Below are 20,983 nucleotides of genomic sequence, written 5' to 3' on the forward strand. Positions count from 1 at the left end.
TGTAGGAATCTCTTTCCTCCAGGATCCACTGAAGACTCCACCTAGGTGTCTCCCAGATTCTCATGTCCTCCTCTGAGAGCAACCCAAGATCCTGGGTAACAGCCCCAGACTTCTCCACAGAAGCTACCCAAGAAAACTTTTCTTTTTGCAGAAAGCTTTGACCCCTAGATTGTATCTGAGATTCTTCCCAGACATCTGCTGCAGTCTTTTGACCTCTGCTTTTGGTACTTGAGATTGCAGGTAGCTGCCCCAGACTCCTCCAAGGAAGCTACCCTAAGATGATTCTTCTTTTTTGCTAGAAGCTCTCTCCTCTGGGAAGAAACCAAAACTCCTGCCAGGCAACTCCTGGAGTATTTTAACCTTTGCTTTAGGGACAGAAGATCCTGGGTAGCAGCCTCAAACTCCTCCAATGAATCTACCTGAGATGATTTTTCTTTCTCAGTGGAAACTCTGTCCTGTGGGATCCACCCAAGACTCCTTCTAGGGATCTCCTGGAGTCTTTTCACCTCTGCTTTAGTGGTACAAGATCCTGGGTAGCTACCTCAGACTCTGCCAGAGATGCTCTTTTCTCTTTTAGAAGAAACTCCCTCCACTGGGATCCACCCAGGCCTCCTCCCAGGTACTCATAGAGTCATCTGACTTCTTACAGGAATCTGAGACCCCAGGTAGAAATGCCAGACTACACTGATGAAGCTACCTGACAAGATTTTTCTCTTCTGGAGAAAACTGCCTCACGTGGCATTTACCAGCAACTCCTCCTGGTCTTGTCCTGTCTGGTCCATACCCCATGGCATGTCCCCAGTACATGTCCTTATGTCAAGACAGCTCTCAGAGAGGCACTGTGCCTGCAATGAGGTCACAAAGTCTGGGGTCTATCTCTTCCTGCTGGGGCTGGTGCAGCCTCACTTTCTCATGGTGTTTGCAGGAGAGTCTGGGAGATCTGGGAGATCCTGCATCCATGAGAAGGATGAGAGCGCTCAGAGGTGAGGGGCTGATGGGAGGCTGAGGGCAGTGCCTGTGTCCCAGCAGGGTGCTGGGGGCTGCATCCCCATCACCTCACATCCTGCTAACAGGCACTTTGCAGAGGGCTCTGGATCCGTACTGTCCCTGCCCTCCACGGAGAAGCCTGGGACCTCTGAAACAGTCCAGCCCAGATGGCTCTTGTGGTCACTACCCAGCTTCAGCCCTCCTCGCCCCTCCTGGTAGAGCCCCATGTCCATTCCCTGCTCGGATCAGGACCCCGCACTGGGCTCCCTCCATGTCGTGGAATGCAACCCCCCTCTTTCCCCTTCCCCCCTTTCTCTTTGGAAGGAGTAGGCACATCTCCCTCTTTTTCCGCTACTTGAGGCTAACAGCTTCTTTTGTGTGGCCCAGAGCACACCACCCAGGGCCATTAGGAGAAGGGAGTGCCGAGGTGCCACTGAGCCGCTGGGTGCCTGCGGCCAGTGTGGGGGATGTTTTGGAGGCTTCAGGGGCATCCCACAAACAGTGTGGGGGTGCAGAGAAGCTTCTAGAGTGCCTACACGTCATAATCTGATCAGCCAGTATAAAAAACGGGACTCTCGTCGGCGACTCGGCCCATTGTGCGGGTCCCTCGGAGCACGAGCTTGGCCCCTGCCGCCGGGAGCCACGGGCCCCCCCCGCTCCCCGGGATGGAGACTCCACTTGCCCTGCCGCCACGTGTGTAAGTAAAACTTCTCGCGGATTGCGAGCATATTTATACTTTCCGTGCACATTTGCACATATATTTTCCGTGCACATTTACATGGGTACTTTAAATTAATCCTCGCACAGTCGCGAGTGGCTGCTGAGAGCCCCTCGCACAACCGCGAGTGTATTTTCCTCCTGTGCTTTCACATAAGCACGCGTAGGATTCCGTGCACACTAGCACGTGTAAGTAAATTATTTCCTCGCACAATTGCGAGTGTATTATAAATTTACCCTCGCGGAATCGCGAGTGCACACTTCTCGTACTCACTACGAGTACATGCATCTCTTTTGCACCGTGTTTGGCAAGTGTGTGCTTCTCCGGGACCCAAGGCTCGGCCCCGGCATTGTTTTGGTGCAGCCACGTGCATGCACACTGTGGACCATTGTTGTATTAGTTGCTGCCCCTTCAAATTATTTCCTCAACTGATATCCGAACCTGTATTTAAGTCACTTGTGGAGTGCAAGAACCCTGTTTCTCACTGGTTTAATAAAAGTTGTTGTGGACTCTGTTGTCCCTTAAATTAACCTTGGGGTGCCTCCGTGTAATATTTCGTGACACTCCAGCACATTACTGCCATCCTGGTACTGAGAAGCCCCGAATGGGCCCAGTGCTGCAGGGAGGGGCAGACTCCCTCCTCTCCTTCCACTAGCTGCCCTCTTGCCAGTACAGCCCAGCATGGGCTCGTGGTGCTCTCTCCTCTTCCTCTCCTCTTCTGGTCAGCAGGGTCTGTGTGTGCTGAGGAAATCACGGGGAGGTCTCCTGTCTCCCAGAGATGATGGTGGTCTGTCTGGGAACAGGGTGGTCTGTCTGGGAGCGGAGGCTGCTGCAACCCTGAAGCCCCAGCAAATGGTCCAAGGAATAGGAAGGCTCTTTCCAGCCTGGCATTTGTCAACCATTTGTCAGGATCAGGAAATCCTGCTGCACCAAGTTCAGGAGGGCCCTGGGTTTCCCTGGTGCCTTCACTGCCGCCACCTGGGTTCCCCTTTGTTGGTATCTGGGGCCAGAGGTTGGGTTTCTTTAGATGTGACTCCTATTTTCTCCTGGTGTTTGTTCCAGCCAAGACCAAGCAGGTGCCTCAGGTAGATGAGATCCTGTGCCTGTGTGAGGAGCTGAACAGACTCTGGAGAAGTCCTGTGACAAAATATCGGAGGTAACTGGCCCCAAAACAAGTGTGGTGGGGCCCAGCTCCTGAGCTCCTGCACCTCTGCCTACTATGCTCCAGAGCCTCTCGCTGTCTCCAGAGCAAGCTATCCAGGGAAGTTGTTAGCAAGTAGCAGGAGGCTTCGAGATGACAGTGTGGCCTTCCTGGGTAACTGTGTGTCCCTTGCTTGTGCTCCCTTGTGCAGAGTCCTGCTCCACGCTGGGCTCGTATCCCACAGCATGGTGCAGACCCTTTTGCCATGGCTGGATTCCTGCTCAGTGAACCTCTGGGTGACAGCTAAAGCTTTCTTTGCTGAGGTGAGGCAGCAAGTGGGGAAGAAAAGGCCTGGAGGGCTTTACTGAGATCCTGCTCGAGATGTTTGGTTTTGTGGGCACATTCCTGGAGAAGGGTTCCCTGGAACAGGGTGGCTAGGGGAGCCCCTGGCCACAACCAGGTCCCCACAGTGCTGTCAGTTTCATTCCAGCTCAATGGGACTCCAGAATGACAGGGACGTGTGGGGGAGGCAGCACTAGAGGAGCCCCTCTGTTGTACCTGTCACCAGTCAGCACCGATTCAATTAAATATTAATAAGTATTATTAAAAATAGTAAATATTAATTAATAAAGCTCATCACCAAGTGCCTGAAGAGGAGTGTATCATTTTTGTTCCCTGATGGCACACTTGTGGTTGGTGAGATGACATGTGGATGTTGCGGAGGAGTGATTGAGGGTCATTCTACCTGCACAGCAGTGTTGAGCCCACTGAAAGAAAAGTGTGACTTATCAGTGCTAGATGGTGAGGCTCACTCTGTTACTGACTGCAGGGAAGAGATCTGCTGAGCAGCATTGGTGAGAATTGTTTGAGAGGGATTTCCATGGGGACAGGAGAAACAGATCCCTCCATAATTCAGTACTTCTGAAATGCGTGTCTAAAGTCACAAGGAACTGTGAACCTCAAGGAGTTCGTTGTACAGCAAGGATGAGAAAAAGTATAGCAGTTTAAAGTATTGTTTTGCTGTTGATATCTGAGTTTTGTAGAAATACACATCCAAAGACATGGAAATTTACAACTGGGCAGGGACCTCTGGAAGTCATCTTCTTCCACTTGCAATCTGTTCCACTTTATACATTTATCATTAAGAAGATTTAATAGAGATTATAAAGTTTGAAAAAATATATTTTTCAAAGGGGGAGATTTTCTAGTATTTCATGGGAATTACTTCTGACTTACAAAACCACTACTTATATTTGTGCTTGTGTATTTCGAAGCCAAGTATGTGAAAAATAAGCTATATAGCAAAACATACAGACCTGGTTTTGTCTTTAAAATGTTTTTTTTTGAGCTGAAAAATTTATCCTGATTTATTTCCCCAGTGAAAACTTGCCTAAAGTGTGGTGTCTCATCATTTATGGTGGGTTGAAGTGTTAAATTCATCCTGTTTTGAAAGAATTACCGTATCTAATTGCATTTAAATTGCAATTTGAGAGACAAGTTGTTGGCTGACAACAACTCCAGGCTGACAATCTCGGGGAAATAGCAGTCGAGCTGCCGTTCAGCTGCGGCAGTTGCAGAGCCCCCGAGGCAGCTGACAGGCACCCTGGCCGGTATCCTCTGCTCTCTGCGGTTTGCCAGCCGGTGCATCGCTTCCCTGCTGCGCCGCAGCGGTGCCTTTGGCAGCGCTGAACCGGACCGGGCGTCACCGCGGAGCGCAGCGCCGCACCCCTCCCGCGCCGCTCGCGCCTGGCCGTTGGGACTGGCTGTGCGCGCGGCCGGGGCGGTTGCTCGGCAACGGCGTCGTCCCTACACAGCCGCAGCCATGGGCACCCAGCAGGTACCGGGGCCTGAGGGGTGCGGCGGGGGCCGGGCAGCCCCGGGGCCGAGCGATTTCCCCCCGCGCCGTCTGGCTCTGGCAGGCGGGGGCTGGGAGCCTGGGTGCGGCTGTGGGGCAGCTTGGGGGCCGGGTAGCGGCAGGCTGGCTGAGGAAAGGTCCTGGGACCCTGGCTGCCTACCTAAAGGGCTGCTGGGCTGGCGGGGGCTTGTGTTTCCTTTAGACAGTAAGCTGGAATTAAGCTTACGAAATGAGGTTTGTTATCCCTGGTGCTTAATGAAGTGCTTGACCTCTGTGAGTGAAGATCTGTTGGGGCAGCTGTGTTTGCAGAGAAAGGCTGCAGGTCACTGGCCCAGCAGTTGCAGGCTGGTTGTGACTGATCCCCTCTGGGAAAATTAAACTGTGATGTCTGTCCGGTAAACACCTCGAGTCAGGGTTTGAGAACCAACATGGTCCTTCCTACAGCTGCTCAGGTGTCCTTTAGTTACTTCAGCAGTGCAAATTGAAACAGACCTGTTTTGTTTGGGCTGCTGTTCCTGCAGTGTTTGCAGGGAGAGTAACTCTCTACTCAAGGTATCCCATTACAATGCAGAGAAATTCATTTTAGTCTTTAACATGGTACAAAATACTATGTTGTAAGTCCTCTCCTCATTTCATTTTTATTGTTTTAAACACAAAGCATGAGGAAATTTAGTTAATGCAGTTTATTTCCGGAATTGTAGGAAGCTTAAATACTGAAGACAAATGCCAGTGGAAACTTGTAGCTATGAATGTGGCTTTAAGTTACTGGGCACTTTTCTGTGGCTGCCAACATGCAAGATTAAAACAATCACAATTGGCCTGCTTGGTGTTCAAAGTACTTGAATTCACCAAGCATTTTGATCTGTATTCAAGGGGAAGCCAGTGTGTTTAATCTTGTTTGGGGAGAGGGAGGGGAAGGATAGATCTTTTGTTCATTAAGAGTAGTGCTGTTGATATTTGTTTTTTGTGTGAGTCCCTCTTGCAACTAGTGGTAGTCAAGGAGTTGCTCCCCATCACATTCAGGGGAAGAACTCCCTAGACCAGGGGTGTCAAACTCATTTTCACTGGGGACCACATCAGCCTCAAGGCTGCCTTCAAAGGGCTGAATGTAATTTTAGGATTCGCCCTGCGGGTCTCATGTTTGTCACTCAGTTATGCACATTGTACTCCTTTATCACCGACACTGTCTCATAACACAAAAGACATACTGTTTTTTTTCCTTGAAACACAAATATGTATTTGCTTTCCTATCTGTCATTAATTTGCCTTCCTTCTGCATCATTCTTTCTCTTACTGGACATTTTGGGATTCAGATTATTCCACCAAAGATGGCATGGTGTGCCACCTAAGTAAAGGACCAAGATGTCCTCTTGGACCAGGTTAAATAACACTTAGACCCTCTCACGCAGACTCACCTTTCATTCAACCCCCCCTTCCCCATATGGCAAATCTGGCCATATCCATGGAAAACAATGTAGAATTCGTGAGTGGGACCCTGGCTGCTGATTACAAAATATCTTTTTACAGGTATGGTGTAATTGCTAAAGTTTATGTATCTGGCTAATTTATTAAAAAATTAAATGAAATGTTTGCTCAGTTGAGAGTATCCCTTTAAGTGCCCTCTCCCCTCCCCCATAATTCTTATCTGTCTTGTATTTTAATGCCCCAAAGCAGTTACTAGTGTCCCCCAGCAGTCTCACCTATTACTCTTCTTACACAGCCTCACCGCTACCCTGTGTCTATGGCCACAGCTCCCGCCATTCTGCTCCTGCAGCACAATGTGTGTCACACGTGCTGCAGGTGTGACCAGTGCGCCAGCAGGAGCCTGGGGACAAGGAGCTTTATTTATTTATTTATTTCCAGCCGGTGGAAACAAATAATAAATAAAGTGCTTGGCCAGATCCGGCCTGCGGGCCAGGTGTTTGACACCTGTGCCCTAGAGCTTCCCTCTCACAAGCTGAACCACATATCAGTTTATGAAGAGGTTGCTAACAAGTGATAATATGTGCCTGTACATATTTTATCACTGTCAAATTCTTGTGTTTTAGAGGAGGTTTTCTTTGGAGCCTGATTTGATTTTTGGCTCACTTGGGAATTACCAGAGTAATTTTGTTTGTTTGTTTGTTTGTTTTTTGTTTGTGTTTTTTTTTGTTGTTGTTGTTTTTTGTCTCTAGCCCAGTCTGCGTGGCAAAGGGAAGCTGGCAAAGAAAACGGAGAACTTACTACCACAGTTGTCTCAGGTAGTTTTATTGGCTGTTTTGCTAAGCTTTCATTTTCAAATATGTGTCACAGCATGATTATGTAAACACCATGATTCTTTTTCAGTTAGATGCTGAGGTGTATATTCTCTCTCTCTGCACTATGTATGTATATCCTGTATGCATGTATGTGGAGCTTATTTCAATATTTGGAAAACATTGAGAGTGGAGATTTGAACAAGCTTGAAAGTATTCAAGAAGGGTATAAAACTAGGGAGTTTACAAATATTAGATGTAAGTTTAACATGCTTCTCTCTAATGGTCTGTCTGTTTAGAATTTGAGAGCAACATGTAAATACTATTTTATTGTATTATTTTTATGCTGCCTTATTCCTGCTGTATATTATAGGCTACAGTTTCTTCGATTTACTATATTTAAGAAGTTTTGAAGTGTGTGTTAGTAGCACCAACAGCAAGTGTAAAACTAAGATATGCAATATTTATTCCAGGCAAGGTCTAAACCACTATGGCAGCAGACTTGTCCTTCTTTTCATCTGAGCAAAAAAGACCAGAATGATGACAAGTCAGAGGAGTTGACTGTAAAAAATGAGTATTCACCTGGTAAGATTGACATTTTTACAACTACTCAAGAAAACCTCTCAGAAACAAAAACGTACGTGCAATACATTTGAACTTTTTTGAAAATTTAATTTCAAAATATATCTTTTGCAAGTAGGCTATTTGACGCGGGGATCCAAGAGACAGAAGATGCAGGATTCTAGACACAATGAAGCAGGTGCTGGGTCATCAACTTCTACAATGCAGAGCAGCAGTCACTTGAAAAAAAGACATGAATGTTTCAGAAGAGCTCTTGTTGACACCATATTGTGAGTTTCCTTATCTTTGAATGATGTGTTTTTCCTTTTTGATAGATAAAGCATATTTAAAAAAATATTTTAAAAATTTGATGATTATGAGCATGAACTATATCACCAATTTTAAAAGCTGAACCTTAGCAGGTAAAACATAAACTTGGTCACATGCTTCAGTGTTGTTTTGGAATCAAAATGTCTTGTTCTCATTGTAAAGTTTTGACAGTTCTCTTTTATTTGTTTTGTTTGTTCACAACTGGCATGTAGGATGGCTGTGTATTACTTATGCCAGTAAAATGTATTTGATGAATGTGATGCATACATTTTTTTTTTTTTTTTTTTTTTTGGTTTCAGGGAGGAAGACCTTTCTGAAGACCAGCCTCCAAGTGCAGATTCTTCCAGAACAATAGAGAAAGATATTTTGGTATCTAAAGACTGTTTTCTAGAGTAGTAAATGAAACACAGTGCCAGTTATTTATTGTAAACAGTGACTAGATGATTCACACAATGAGAGATGACCGACAGTGGCATATTGTTCCACTGTTAGTTTCACACCATATAAGATTATAGTGTTAGAGCTGAGAATGGAGCATTTGGAATGTATGGCTGATTCAAAGAAATGCAGAATGGAATAGTAACTGGAGAATAACCAATGTCAGAAGTAATAAATGCATCTTTTATATGCTTGCTGAAGGTGCAACTAACTTGCAAGGGAGGGTGTACTGCTTTGTCTGAGCAGGTAGAATCTGTAAGATTCTCTTTGGCTTACCCTCATCCAAGGGCTAGGATGTTCGTTCTGTTTTAAGGGACCTTGTATAACACAACTGTATACACAATTTTGTGATTGATGTATATTTAAAATAGTTGAGGTACATTTTGGGATAAATTGATTGGAATAGATTCATGTGTTACTTCCTGACATAGGTCAGTTGATATTCCATTCCAGTTGATATTCCATTCTGCATTTCTTTGAATTTGGACAGGTATGTTTCTTTGTTTGTGTTTCCTTTAATGCTCTGAGATTTTGTTAATGGGATTTCACATGCCTGTTTAAATGCTGGCATACAAACAGATGTACGTATTTGTGGTTATACATTCATATTCTGAGCAACCCATTAGCTGTACTTTTCATAACCACACAAAACTCTGCAGAAGGCATGGCTTTCTTTTTGAATACGTGACCCAGTCCCAGAGCTAGTGGGTAATAATGGTGGCACTGAAGTGGTGAGATAGATAAATATATACTGAAAATGTATTTATTGAAAAGGTTGGTATGGGGATAGTATAAAGGTGAGGCATCTCACCAGAATTGTAGAATTTTAGAAGCAAAACCAAAACAAAAGCCAGATTTTGAGGAATTTGCCCATTCTTCAATGAAAATTTTGTTTTATACCTCTTATCAGAGAAATGAAGTGAGGTTTATGCCACTGTACTCTGTTTTTCTATTTCAACAACTTTTTATTGTTACTCTACCCACTGCTGTTTGTCAGGCTAATGAAGGTATTTACATCAGATTTAGTGATGTATAACGTAATTTACAACATAAATAAGTACTTAGTACCAACTACATTTATATTTACTAAAGAAACCCACCTATCTAGCTAAACCTGTAGTAACAATAACTAGTACTGGCCTTAACTAATGCATCTTATTCTTTTTTTCCTGCAGAAATATCACTATTACATTCACCATGGAATTGATACAGCAAATGTGGCCCCAATAGGTGAATCATGGCTGGACCACATCTTAGCTTTAGTTCCACAACATCTGAAAGTGCTTGATAAAAGTATACAGTCCCTGACTGATGAAATAAAAGATGACTATCTTCTGAGCGTGAAAAAGGCTACAGGTAGATGTCTTGGACTTTACTTGCATTTTCTCCTCAGTTGCTAATATTCAGAAGTGTTCCTTGTTGAGTGTCGTTCCCTGCTGAGAACTGCCAGTGTGGAAGAGTTCTAGAAAAGTGCTCTCTTGGATGTTAGAGGCTCATTTTAATGGAAATAACACTCAGGTTTTCTTATCCTTGCAATGACCAAGAATAATATTGTTCATTGTTTTTCATCTTTCAGCACTTTTAAAAAACATTATTTTTTAAATCCCTGTTTAGCAGTATAGCTTTCTCCTAAATCCCTTTTCATGTATATCTAGATAAAACTGTTCATTGCAATGAGCTGTGGAATTTGACATTTTGATTGAGAGCTTGAGGTGCTGCAGTGTGTCCAAAGAAGAGTAATGAAGCTGGTGAAGAGTCTGGAGTACAGATCTGATGGGGACTGGCTGAGGGACCTGAGGGGTGGTTTAGCCTGGAAAAAAGGAGGCTGAGGGGAGACCTTTTTGCTCTCTACAACTACCTGAAAGAAAACTGAAGGTTGTTGGTTTCTTCTCCCAAGTAATGACAGGACGAGAAGAAATGGCCTGAAGTTTTGCCAGGGGAGGTTTACATTGGATATGCGGAAAAGTTTCTTCCCAGAAAGAGTTGTCAGGCATTGGGACAGGCTGCCCAGAGCAGTGGTGGAGTCACCATCCCTGAGGGGTTTAACAGTGTCACTGTTTACTGCAGGGTGATAATAAACCATGACAGATGCTCTCTGTTAACCACTCGCCCTCCCCACTAAGGAAAGGTAATAGGAGGAAAATGGAGAGAGACTTGCAAGTTGGAAAAGTTAAAAATGCTTTACTAATGCTACTAATAAATAGAGAAAATAATACAAAATATACAAAACCAATCTTGAATTTCCCTGGGCAGCGCAGTGTTGCCTGCTGCAGAGCTGGCATTGCTCCCACGGCTGCAGGGCAGGCACCTGGAAGTCCTGGGCTGGACTCCACAGTAAACCGGAACTGGATTCAGGGATGCAGGATCTGGAACCAGACCTTGGATCATAGGCACAACAGGCAGGGCTCTCTTCAGATACAGGCCATGGTTGAAGAGAGTGAGACACCCTCGTGATCTCCCACTTTGATAGGGTGCATGGGATGGAGTACTCGGTCAATATAAGTCACCTGTTCTGTCTGCCCTTCCTTGGAAATATGCCCCTCTCACTTATGGGACGGGCAAAATTGATCAGTAACCTTGGCTGCCATAGCAATAAGTCTAAACCTGGGTCTCTTCTGCATACCATTGCTAATGTTATCTGCTCCAAAGTGAACAGTGTCTGAAAAAATGTGCAGCTAAATTCAGAAAAGTGCAGTTACGTAGAAGAACTTAGCTGAAAGGAAAATTTACTAAAAGAGAACTGGTCTTGTTTTAAACAAAACCAGGACAACCAGACTTGTAGATGAGGTTCTTAGGGACATGGTTTAGTGGTGGTGTTGGTAGTATGAGGTTTATGTTTGGACTTGATGATCCTGAGGGTCTTTTCCAACCAAAACAATTCTGTGATTCTATGATTCTATTTCTTCATTAAGCTTATTTTGTTGGGTTTTTTTAATACTTTTTTTTCAGTTGACTTTGTTTTAAGAGACCCCAGGGAAAAAGGTGAAGACAAGAAGAAAGATTTTCTTCTACCTCATCGTGCAGAGTAAGAAAATATGCTTCTTCAAAAACAGCAACTAGAGAGGAGTGGGGTAGAATAGCATGTATAAGGAACAGTCTTAGTAGAGGTAGTCAGTGTCAGCTGTGAATAAGAGTTGGTTGTTAGGTAAATTCAAATAGTGATTATACAGTGTGTTTTGGAAAACGCTGGAAAATATGTGTCTTCCCTGAAAGGTTGTTTGGAATTAGTTTTGTTTAGCAGTGCTTAGCTGGTAAGGAGTCTCAGGATGGATCCCCCAGCATTTGATCTGGCAGGCCCAATGCTCATGCAGAAAGTGCATTGTAATCAATGGAACAATGTAGTGTTCTTTCACTGAAGCTCTGTCTTACTTACAGATTGTGGTAATTTGTCTCAATACATGCAGGCTTAAGAATGTAATAAATACTGACTGTTTTTTTCCCTTTGAAAAATTCACCAATGTTCAGTAGAAACAGTGATGGGTGCCTGGTATTTCTTGGCTGGGGTTTCTAGTGTGATGCTACCTCCATACTGGAGTGGCCAAACGTGACCTTTGTTTCAGAGGAGTGGCCTATGGCCACTGGCCTTAAAAAATCTGCAGTCTGCTGAAAGCAAGTTTAGTGCTGCTCCCAGGATCATACATCTGTCCTCTGTGGGTCAGCTGACCAAGTATCGGCCTTCCTAGAACGTACTTTAATTATTCCTGACATGGGAATGTGGAGAGAAACTTCATTCATAGATACAGCCCAAACCTGGTAAAATCAATTTTCCTTGCAGAGGAGTGAAATCTTACAAATGCTGCAGAAACAGAACTTTTGTACTGACACCAACCAGGGTCTATATTTGGGATAGCATTACTGAGTGATTTTAAGAACACAGAAGGTTATGTTATATAGAATTTCTGGCCTCTGGTTTGAGGTAGATGCTTTTAGATATCAAATGGTCAGCATTAGAATCTAATAGAAGGGATAGCTGTGACAGATGTTACTGAAGCAATTTGCATCTGAAAAAGAGAAGCAATATCTGATGAATTTATTGTTGTTATTTTATCCCCTGAATAAGAGGCCACCTTACATCTGATTTTTTTTTTTTTTTGGTAGATCTTGCATATCTCCCAGGACCTATGTAGGACATCACAGTAGTTTGCATATAAGCTTATGTTAAATGCTTACATACAAATCCAAAAGTACAGAATTCTCTTAGTAGAATAATCATTGGTAAAACAGTTTTATTCCATTACTGCTATTTGGAAAAATGTAAGATAGATGTGGAAAAACTTGAAGTTTTAAAAATTTAACTTCCTATAGCTAGTTTTTCTGTCTTCTATAGAATACTGTTTCACTGAGAAATGGATAGAAGTTTTATATCAGAATATTTTTTTAATAGGAATTCATTATGAAAATGAGAACAAAAGTATTACGAATATGACACATTGATCAGGAGTGTTTTTGTTTTTCTCTTGCAACCTAAAGGTTGCAGTGCTTCAGATTTTAACAGTAAAATCAGACTGCCCATAGGAAAACACAACAATTTTTTTTTTTTTTTAAAAAGGCAAAAAGCTGTGAGTGTATAAAAAGCCCTTACCAAAATAGCTTAAAGCTGTTAGCAATTTGAAAGCAGACCAACTGATCTTATGAAAAGGCTCTAAATTTATGACTTTTTACAGATTTGATGTGATGAGTATAAACATAGATACTATTTATTGTAGAAAATTGTGTATTAATTGACTAAAAATGATTTTACTACATACTAAATATAAGGGACCAGGACTAGGCTGTGGATCTTTTTGGATTTGGCCAGTATGTGTGTCATATGATTTCTTTTTTTTTTGATATTTGAATAGTGAACAGAAAGCTACATTTATCTCCTGAATTCTGTGCTTTCTGGGCTGCAAAACAATTATCTTAAAGCAAATGTTTAAATATTTTGGTTCTTCGCTCAGCTACATTCATCCTCCTGTTTCTTGTTGGGTTTGTGGTTGTTTTTTTTAGACTAGAAGTAGTGCCAAAACCTTGGAACAAGTCTTTCTTATCAGCGTGCCGTTACATGAAAGAAAATTTGCATACACTAAATCCTACAATACGTGCTGTTGGGAACTTATGGGAGACCTCATTTAAGTAAGTATTATCTATATATCTTACGTTTCAGCTGCTCAGTGATTTCAGAGTCTATATAGGGAAATAATGAATGGTGACATCTCCAGGTTTTCAAGTTGCCCTTTTGAATTTGGGACTGCACCAACATGTACATCTGTGCACAGATAATAGAAATGATGGCTTTGTTCAAAAGCCATGATTCCAAAGATATTTGTCTGTGTTCCCTCTAACTTTGCTTTGAAGAGTTCTTCTGTAGAGATCAAGGTTCCTTATCTGTACTTCCCCAGAAATCACATGGAACATTTTTCCATCTTCATTTCCTTTGGTATCTGGGCAGTTTCAAGCAAGAAGCTGCATGTGAAAGTTGACTAGTTTAGCTGTTTTGTACTTTATTTTCTTGAACTTGGGTGAAATGCCATCTGGACTGGGCAATTTGTGACTTTGTTTTTTGGTCTGTTTTGGTATAGAAAGGCTCCAGAATGGAGCTGCTGTGATCTTACTTTCTCTAAGCTTTTTTTTTTTTTTTTTTTTTTAGATTTTTTCTTTGTTATCTTACAGACTGTGGCAAGCTTCCTGCTTTCGTTTTGGAAATGACTTCAATTTTTTAAATAGTCTGTTTTGTTTTAGTATAGTCTCTTAGTTTCTGTTTAAATTTGACCATATTTTTTCAGTCTTTCTCAGCAGGGCACTTATGTTTTGTTTTTTTTTTTTTTCCCTCTTTTTTGGTTAACAAAGGATTCGATGGGCTATTATTTTCTGCTTGCCAGAGTAGAACAAACTGCTTGCTTATTTCTTGATCGGGTGGTACAAGAGAGAATGAACTGACCTGTCTAAGCCAGATGCTGTAACAAGTTTCAGGGAGTGGTTGTCTTTTAAAAAAAAAAAAAAAAGTTGTTGTATCTGCTAAGTATAGGAGGAAAAAATCAGCCATCGTATTTTAAAAATATGAAAAATGAAAATTGTTTTGAAGCTAGTTTTAGGTGGTTATTTATTTATTTTTACATTGGTTTATAATCTTTGTAAAAATCCACACAGCCCTAGAAAGGAATGCTATTTAACAAATTCAGAATTTCAAGTGTTTGCTTCTATACCTAATGAGAAGCATGTACACAAACTCTGGTTCTGAAAACAATTATTAATATGCTCAATTGCTACTTCAATTTAAGACCATGCATGCAGACAACACTGTAGTGCTTGTATTCAGTTGTTCTGAAATGATAGACGCTAATTTCTCAAAATAACATTATTTAAGTATTAAAAATATGTCTTTAAACCCTTTGTTTGAAATGTGAAATATGAAAACTTCTATGGAAACAAAAATATAAACCAAGATACAGTGAATATGCTCCTAAACTATTCATGTTCTATTCTGTTTCAGAAATTTACGCCTTCTTGATACAAAAATATTTCACAAGAAACGAGATGCTGAGGACCTCTCATTTTTCCAGTATAAAGTCATGAAGGAAATTACAAAATCCAAAAGGATTCTATCTGAGAAGTAAGATCCAGTTTATCCATATTTTTTAAGTTACAGGAAATCTTTAACTTTTTCTTCAGCTGCTTTTGAAACTCTAAACTTTCTGGAGAGAGATGGAATAGCCCATAATAATAATACATATTAAATAATGATACATATTAAAGAAACATTCTTCGAGGCCTGTGAACAAAAACTGCTCTGTAAATATTGAGCATGTTATCATGATTTGTGCAGTTTTCTTATTCTGAATTTTGGTGAGACATATTTTGTTCACTACTTAAAGGGACATTAACAGTAAGTGTGTTTTAGTCTGTTACGACAAAAGCTTTTATTTTGTGGACTCATTTGTGCTGAATAAATGAGAAAATAGAATGTTGCTACTATCAAAAATTTGACATTTTAGAGTATAAACTGTGATATAACTTCCTATGTAATAAGACTTGCAGCATCCCTGCTTCACGCAGAGGAAGTGTCTCATTGATTGGAAGATTAACTTGTTATTCCTTCAGTGACAGTATTATCTCTGTGGAACATCTATTGATGATTTTGGAATTTCAGTTTCTATATTCTCAGTTTTGTAGCTGCTTCTGAGAGCAGAGTCATCTGGAAAAGGTTGTATTAATTAAATCAGTTGACTTTAGAGATTATGATTGAGATTTTTTAAAAAGTCGAGTGTTTGGATATCATGTTTGTACATTCAGTCTCAGATACATTAAGAAGAAGGGCAGTTTTCTTGGTAGTGCACTCGGTATGCTGCAGCTAAGTTTTCAACTGAAGTATCAACATTGCTAGGTCTTTTTTAGATATTTGTGGCCAAACTGTGTTGTTTGTATGCATCAGATCTTTCTTTAACCAATAATGGTTGATTGCTGCAGTTGCGTATGACTGCATTTTTACTATTTCAGGTTTTAATTAACTGAAACAACTGTCAAAACCACTATATTCTCAAATACTGTTATGTATGTTTGTTTTTCCATGCTATTAGCCTTGAAAGTTTTTGTTTCTGTCCTTGTCTATGATTCTGTTCTGTATTGCCTTTCCCATTTTCAGAGGTGTTTCTTCCTGACCATGAAGATACCTTTCTGCTCTCCACTGAAGGCTGCACACTTCTGTGCTGCTTTTTTCCTATTTCCCAGCAGTGCCAGAGCCAATGTTCTTTTGGTGCAGGGCAGCTGGGCAAAATTCCTTTGGGATTGCTTTCACATCTTCACATCTCCTGAGGTTACAAGGGTGTGTAAGGAACGCCACAACCCCTGGGACTTAAGTGTGCTACCTGTGAAGCCTTTGTGGCCCAAGACATAGGAAACCAAATCAAGATTGCAAATTGTCTGTCATAACAGCTTACATCTTAAATGTAATAAGATGTAATTCATAATCATAGAGAACATTTTCAGAGACACAATTCCTTAGAATTTAAAAGTACTACCATCTACCTACTGAACTAGAGTTTCACAGGTGTAAAGCAGCATCTTTATATGTCATATAAACGTATATAGCAAGTAACTTAAAACCACAAGTTTATTAATGCTAATTGCTTGAAAAACTTTAAAATATTGTATTCTTTTAAGGTGGTTTCCAGAAGTGCAGAAAATCTTTTACCACGGCAATAAACGAAAACAAATACCCAGCAATGCCAGTATGGCTAAATTAGAGTCTTTCTTTGGTTGTGCTGCCACTTTAATGACTCATCAACTGCAACATCTACTTTTGCGTTCAATTGAAGACTTTACAGACTTAATTGTTCAACCTGCAGTAAGTAGTCTTTCATATATGTACTAGCAACATTGTTTATCCATGTACATACAATTAGTTTTCTGTTTATTTTTCTGTGTTTGAAAAAATGAATAGAAAAGAAAGTATGAACTCTGGTGGCAGGTGCTTTCTGGGAAAAAATGAATAACATTTTAGGAATGCATTTTTTATTAAGTGGAGTTATTATTTTTGTCATACAAGAAGGGCAATATCAACATATTTTACATCTGGTATCCTCAAGAACACTCTGAACTCAGACATACAGTAGAAATTCATTAATAGAAATGCTGTTTGCATCTTGCACTAGTGCTCTTTCTCTGTAACACCCCTTCTGTCTGCTATTAGTAGGTATCTACTACATGCTTTGGCAGAATGGTCCTTGGTGGGGAAAAAAGGTAGTAGAAAGGCTTTCTCTTTTGCACTCATGTAATGTCTGCTGTAAAGGTAAATATTTCTTGTTGGTATTTGATGTCTTGGAGTGCAACTGGATTTTTATTCAGCTTTTTGTTAATACAGCCTTGCCATCAAATATCCACAGAATTCTGGCTCCAGATAATATTGATGAAAAAGCACGCAGGGAATGTAAAGAAGTAAGGAATCATGTTATGGACGCAGAGTGTCTATTTTTCATTCCTCATCCTCTGTAATTGCTTTGTATTCTTCTGAGTGAAGTGAGCTTTGTGTGCTGTGCTGTTTTCTGTTATGATTAGTAATAGCTATGCATTTTATAATCTTATCCTTCCTGATGGTGATCCTATGCTACCCAGTAGTGATAAGTTGCTTCCTCATGTTTCCTAATGAAATGTTTGTGTAGTTGGAATACATTAGTAGATGTGGGAAAGTTAAGAGATGTCTGATCCAGATAAGAGATATGATGAAAGATTGAATTATGCCACCAGGGACAGAAGCATATACAAATTTTCATAGTGGAATACATGGGAATTCATTCTGCAAATATAGTCCTCATAATAGCTGATTTTTGTAGATCAGATTCTTGTTTAACAAATAAAATTGGATGTAGGGTTTTTTTAGGTTAGTAGTTTCATAGTGACTCCTCCAGATGTTGAATACATGTGCTGCTGTACACAGAATAGCTCATATGTTACTACATTTGTTAGGGCTACTACTGTAAAGTGACTGCCTCAGTCTATGCACACAGCTTTATAAAAGCTGTTGGCTGGTGTATAGAGGATGCCTCTTGTGCCTACTAAAAATAATATATTTCATCTTAATGAACATCAGTTTATGTGATTTTTATCAGAAACATACTTCCTACTTGCACAAGTATTTTTGTTAGGATTATGGCCTGTCATTGCAATTACAGTCCTGTCAATGTAAAATGCATATACTGAAGTAATTCATAATGATCCTTTCACTTCTCCTGCATGACTTAGATTAATTAATATTTTACTTTCCTTTGGTTTTTTTTTGTGTGTATGTTAGAAATCAGTCAAAGCCTATGAACATCCAGGTTTAATCTTGAAGCTCATCCTTGACAACGACCGTATTAAATTTGCACCTGATTTCAGTGATTACGAGGATATATTACTGAATGTTTATACTGTTATGATTCATGCTGTCAGTGATATACCAAGAGTTGAGACCAAATTATTTTCAAAGTGGGTAAGAAATTACAATACTTCTGGGTTTTGTATTATCATTCTATTGTTGCTACATTTAGTTCCTAGGTATTTTAACGAATAGCCCTATTGTCTGAATTTGCATAGTAATACTATAATACTCTTTCAGGACATTTGGTACACTTTGAAATCATATTAATTTTATTAATAAGGCCCAATAGCTGTTCTCTAAGCAAATAAGAAGCCAATATTTGACTAGTTTCCTCTCTGAGTTACTTTCTGCAGCACCTACTACAAATGTACTACAAAAAAATTGATGCATTTAAATTTTAAGCACATTTCTGCAGTGTTCTAGAAAATACCTTCTATTTTGACACCGGAAAGGCTACTGTCTTCTAAAATATAGAATCTTTTGAGTAGACTATCCTTTTAAAAAAATCCTAAACCTGAATTTTTAAGCAGTTTATATTTTAGTTGTTTTATGCATTCAATCAGATTAAAATGTTAAGTCAAATAGGAAACAATTCAGGTTAAATAAAAATACCTTTGTGAAGTAATTTAAAAAAAAGTACCTACATGGTTTAGCATTGTGTGTTACTTTTGGTATAGCAGTGTTAGTTTTTAATATAGAGAGAGTGCAAGTGGCCCTGTGGCCCCTCTTGATCATTTCCCAGTGGCCTGTGGGAGGTGAGCATTTGTTTTTTTTCCTGAAGGAATGTCATGTGGACATTTTGTTGCCCTTTTTGTTTAGCACCAACTGAATTTTAAATGAAGATACTGAACTTCCACATTTTGGTTAATATGCTTGAACATGCGGTCAAGGAGAAACTCGAGTAGTATGCTATGCTTTATAAAAGCACTAATCAATAACCTGTGAAAAGACAAATTAAAAGAAGCATCTCAAGCGTGTCTAAATGCACAGGAGAAAGAAAGGCCTTAGATCTTCTGGAGGATTGCAGGAATGTGTTTTCCATATTACTAATATTACAGATTCATCAGCTGATAGCAAAATTTAAGTTGTGCTGGTGGTTCAGGAAAAATCAAGTAGATTAAAGTTGTTGATAGAATTGTTTGGGCTGGATAAGTATGTGGACTTGTGAGTTTCTGAATGAAGCGGCTCTGATTTCTTACTTGTTGGAGACAAGCATCCATAAGTTAGGATTCCAAAAAAATTGAGTGTAGAATGTAAACAGCTGTCTGATTACAAACCTCATTTTGCAGAGACTTTAATTAGAAAGTTATTAAAGTAACATTTAGTTGATTTTTCTATCCTTGTATCTTCCATGACGTAATTGAGCTACAGACGTAATTGTCATTTGAAAATGTTTTGTTTTTTTGTGTGTGTGTGTGGTTTTTTCCCAAGCCAAGGGGTGAGTTCTCGTCAACTGTCTTGAAGCCTGTTATCCTTGATGAGATCTTAGATGAACATAAGAAAAGAATCAGAGAAGAAATTAATAAAGAAAGTGCTGGCCCTGTGGAACATCTAAAGCTGTATGATAAGTACAGCTCTCTGATAAACAAACAAGCTGAAGAAAATATTGATCGATTCCTGACAGAGGAACATACCTTTGAAGAAAATAAAAGGGAATTTTTAAAGTACAAGCAACTTGCTAAGGAAATAAAATATACTTCTAGGAAGGTAAATTATACTAAATTCATAAAGTGAGAGGGATATCGTTTTGCTGTTGACTTTTATACTAAGAATGTTGTCAGTCAAAGGTGATGTTAATCAGCTGTACGATAATTAAAATGAAATCAATTTTTTCAGAAAAAGGTAAAGTTTTCAAGAGTTGGCCTTTCTGGGGTATACTTGTTACACTTAAGTGAGACTTAGTTATTTTGCTAGAAGTAGTTTTGGGACTTCTGAAGGCATTCAGAGTATGCTCCTTGTAGATGTGGAGGAGTAAGTGTGGGTCCAGCCACCTCCGTATTCTTTCCAAGCATCTAAAGCAGAATGAGGATCCTTAACATGAACCACTTTTGTTGTCCCTGTAAGGATATTCTGTGGTAAGAATCCTTTGTCTGTCCATTCTGTAAAGAACTGGGAAGGCTAAAGTGGTTTTCCTGAAGTTGTTTCTCTCCAAGTACTCAGTGCAAACCTCGGTTCTGGAGAACTAGGGCTGACAGACGTGTCATGAGCCTTCTGGGTGTGGAAACCAAGCTCACTTGCCTGCTAGTCAAAGCAAGCATTGGATTTGGAAACTCGCTGGGAGGCAGAGTCCCTTTTATATCCTAAAGCATGGCATGTGTCAAGCAAGATTACTGTATTTCAGATGTCTCTCAATCTCTGTAATTTCACCAGACAACATCCACTTCTACAGACAGTAGGTGCCCTTCTATTTTTGAGGAAGTAGATTATATGTCAAGGTAAAAAGTGATAGACATAAGATTTAGATGAAGTGTGGTGTGCAGATCAGAAGAACAGTTATTTGCAACTGTAGCTTTTTCTTTCTCTTCTTCACTTGGAAGTTTGAAAAGAATTTTATGGTTTAACTAGATTCCTTGGTGAGATCCCTGACATTCTGCTTAAGACAGTGACAGAAAATGAGTAAACGCTCTTCAGTGTTCTGACAACTACTGTATTTGTCTTGCAGTGTTTCCATCTAGGAATGTTCGAATTGCGTTGTGATGAATTAATAAGTGCTTTGGCAAAGCGAGCTGATAATATTTCTGAAAAAATTATTTTTAAAATGCTCAAAGATCATCAAGACGTGAGTCTGAGGTAACTCTCAAACTGAAAATGTGTATGGAAATGTACTTAGTTTTGTTTCCACTGGTTTTTTTCGATCCTTAAAGGATATTTTGGTTGCATTTTT

The 20,983-nt window shown here is 40.3% G+C and overlaps 1 protein-coding gene across 1 annotated transcript in view; it reads left to right on the plus strand.

Annotated features, from left to right (window-relative positions):
* Positions 1-792: 792 nt before the first annotated feature.
* DNAH7 (dynein axonemal heavy chain 7) overlaps positions 793-20,983 on the plus strand; it is a gene marked incomplete at both ends in the record, with an annotated part of 98,012 nt that continues 77,821 nt past the window's right edge. The window contains 15 exons of the mRNA XM_082055980.1: positions 793-983; positions 3,058-3,169; positions 4,390-4,935; positions 6,876-6,941; positions 7,409-7,520; positions 7,633-7,786; positions 8,126-8,195; positions 9,440-9,620; positions 11,214-11,289; positions 13,254-13,379; positions 14,737-14,856; positions 16,404-16,587; positions 18,031-18,210; positions 19,531-19,806; positions 20,762-20,889. Of these exons, the coding sequence (XP_081912106.1) occupies positions 793-983; positions 3,058-3,169; positions 4,390-4,935; positions 6,876-6,941; positions 7,409-7,520; positions 7,633-7,786; positions 8,126-8,195; positions 9,440-9,620; positions 11,214-11,289; positions 13,254-13,379; positions 14,737-14,856; positions 16,404-16,587; positions 18,031-18,210; positions 19,531-19,806; positions 20,762-20,889 (2,522 nt within the window). The remainder of the gene's footprint in view (positions 984-3,057; positions 3,170-4,389; positions 4,936-6,875; positions 6,942-7,408; positions 7,521-7,632; positions 7,787-8,125; positions 8,196-9,439; positions 9,621-11,213; positions 11,290-13,253; positions 13,380-14,736; positions 14,857-16,403; positions 16,588-18,030; positions 18,211-19,530; positions 19,807-20,761; positions 20,890-20,983) is intronic.

This window comes from Streptopelia decaocto, assembly GCF_964273445.1.
Source record: "Streptopelia decaocto genome assembly, chromosome: 6".
Lineage (NCBI taxonomy): Eukaryota > Metazoa > Chordata > Aves > Columbiformes > Columbidae > Streptopelia > Streptopelia decaocto.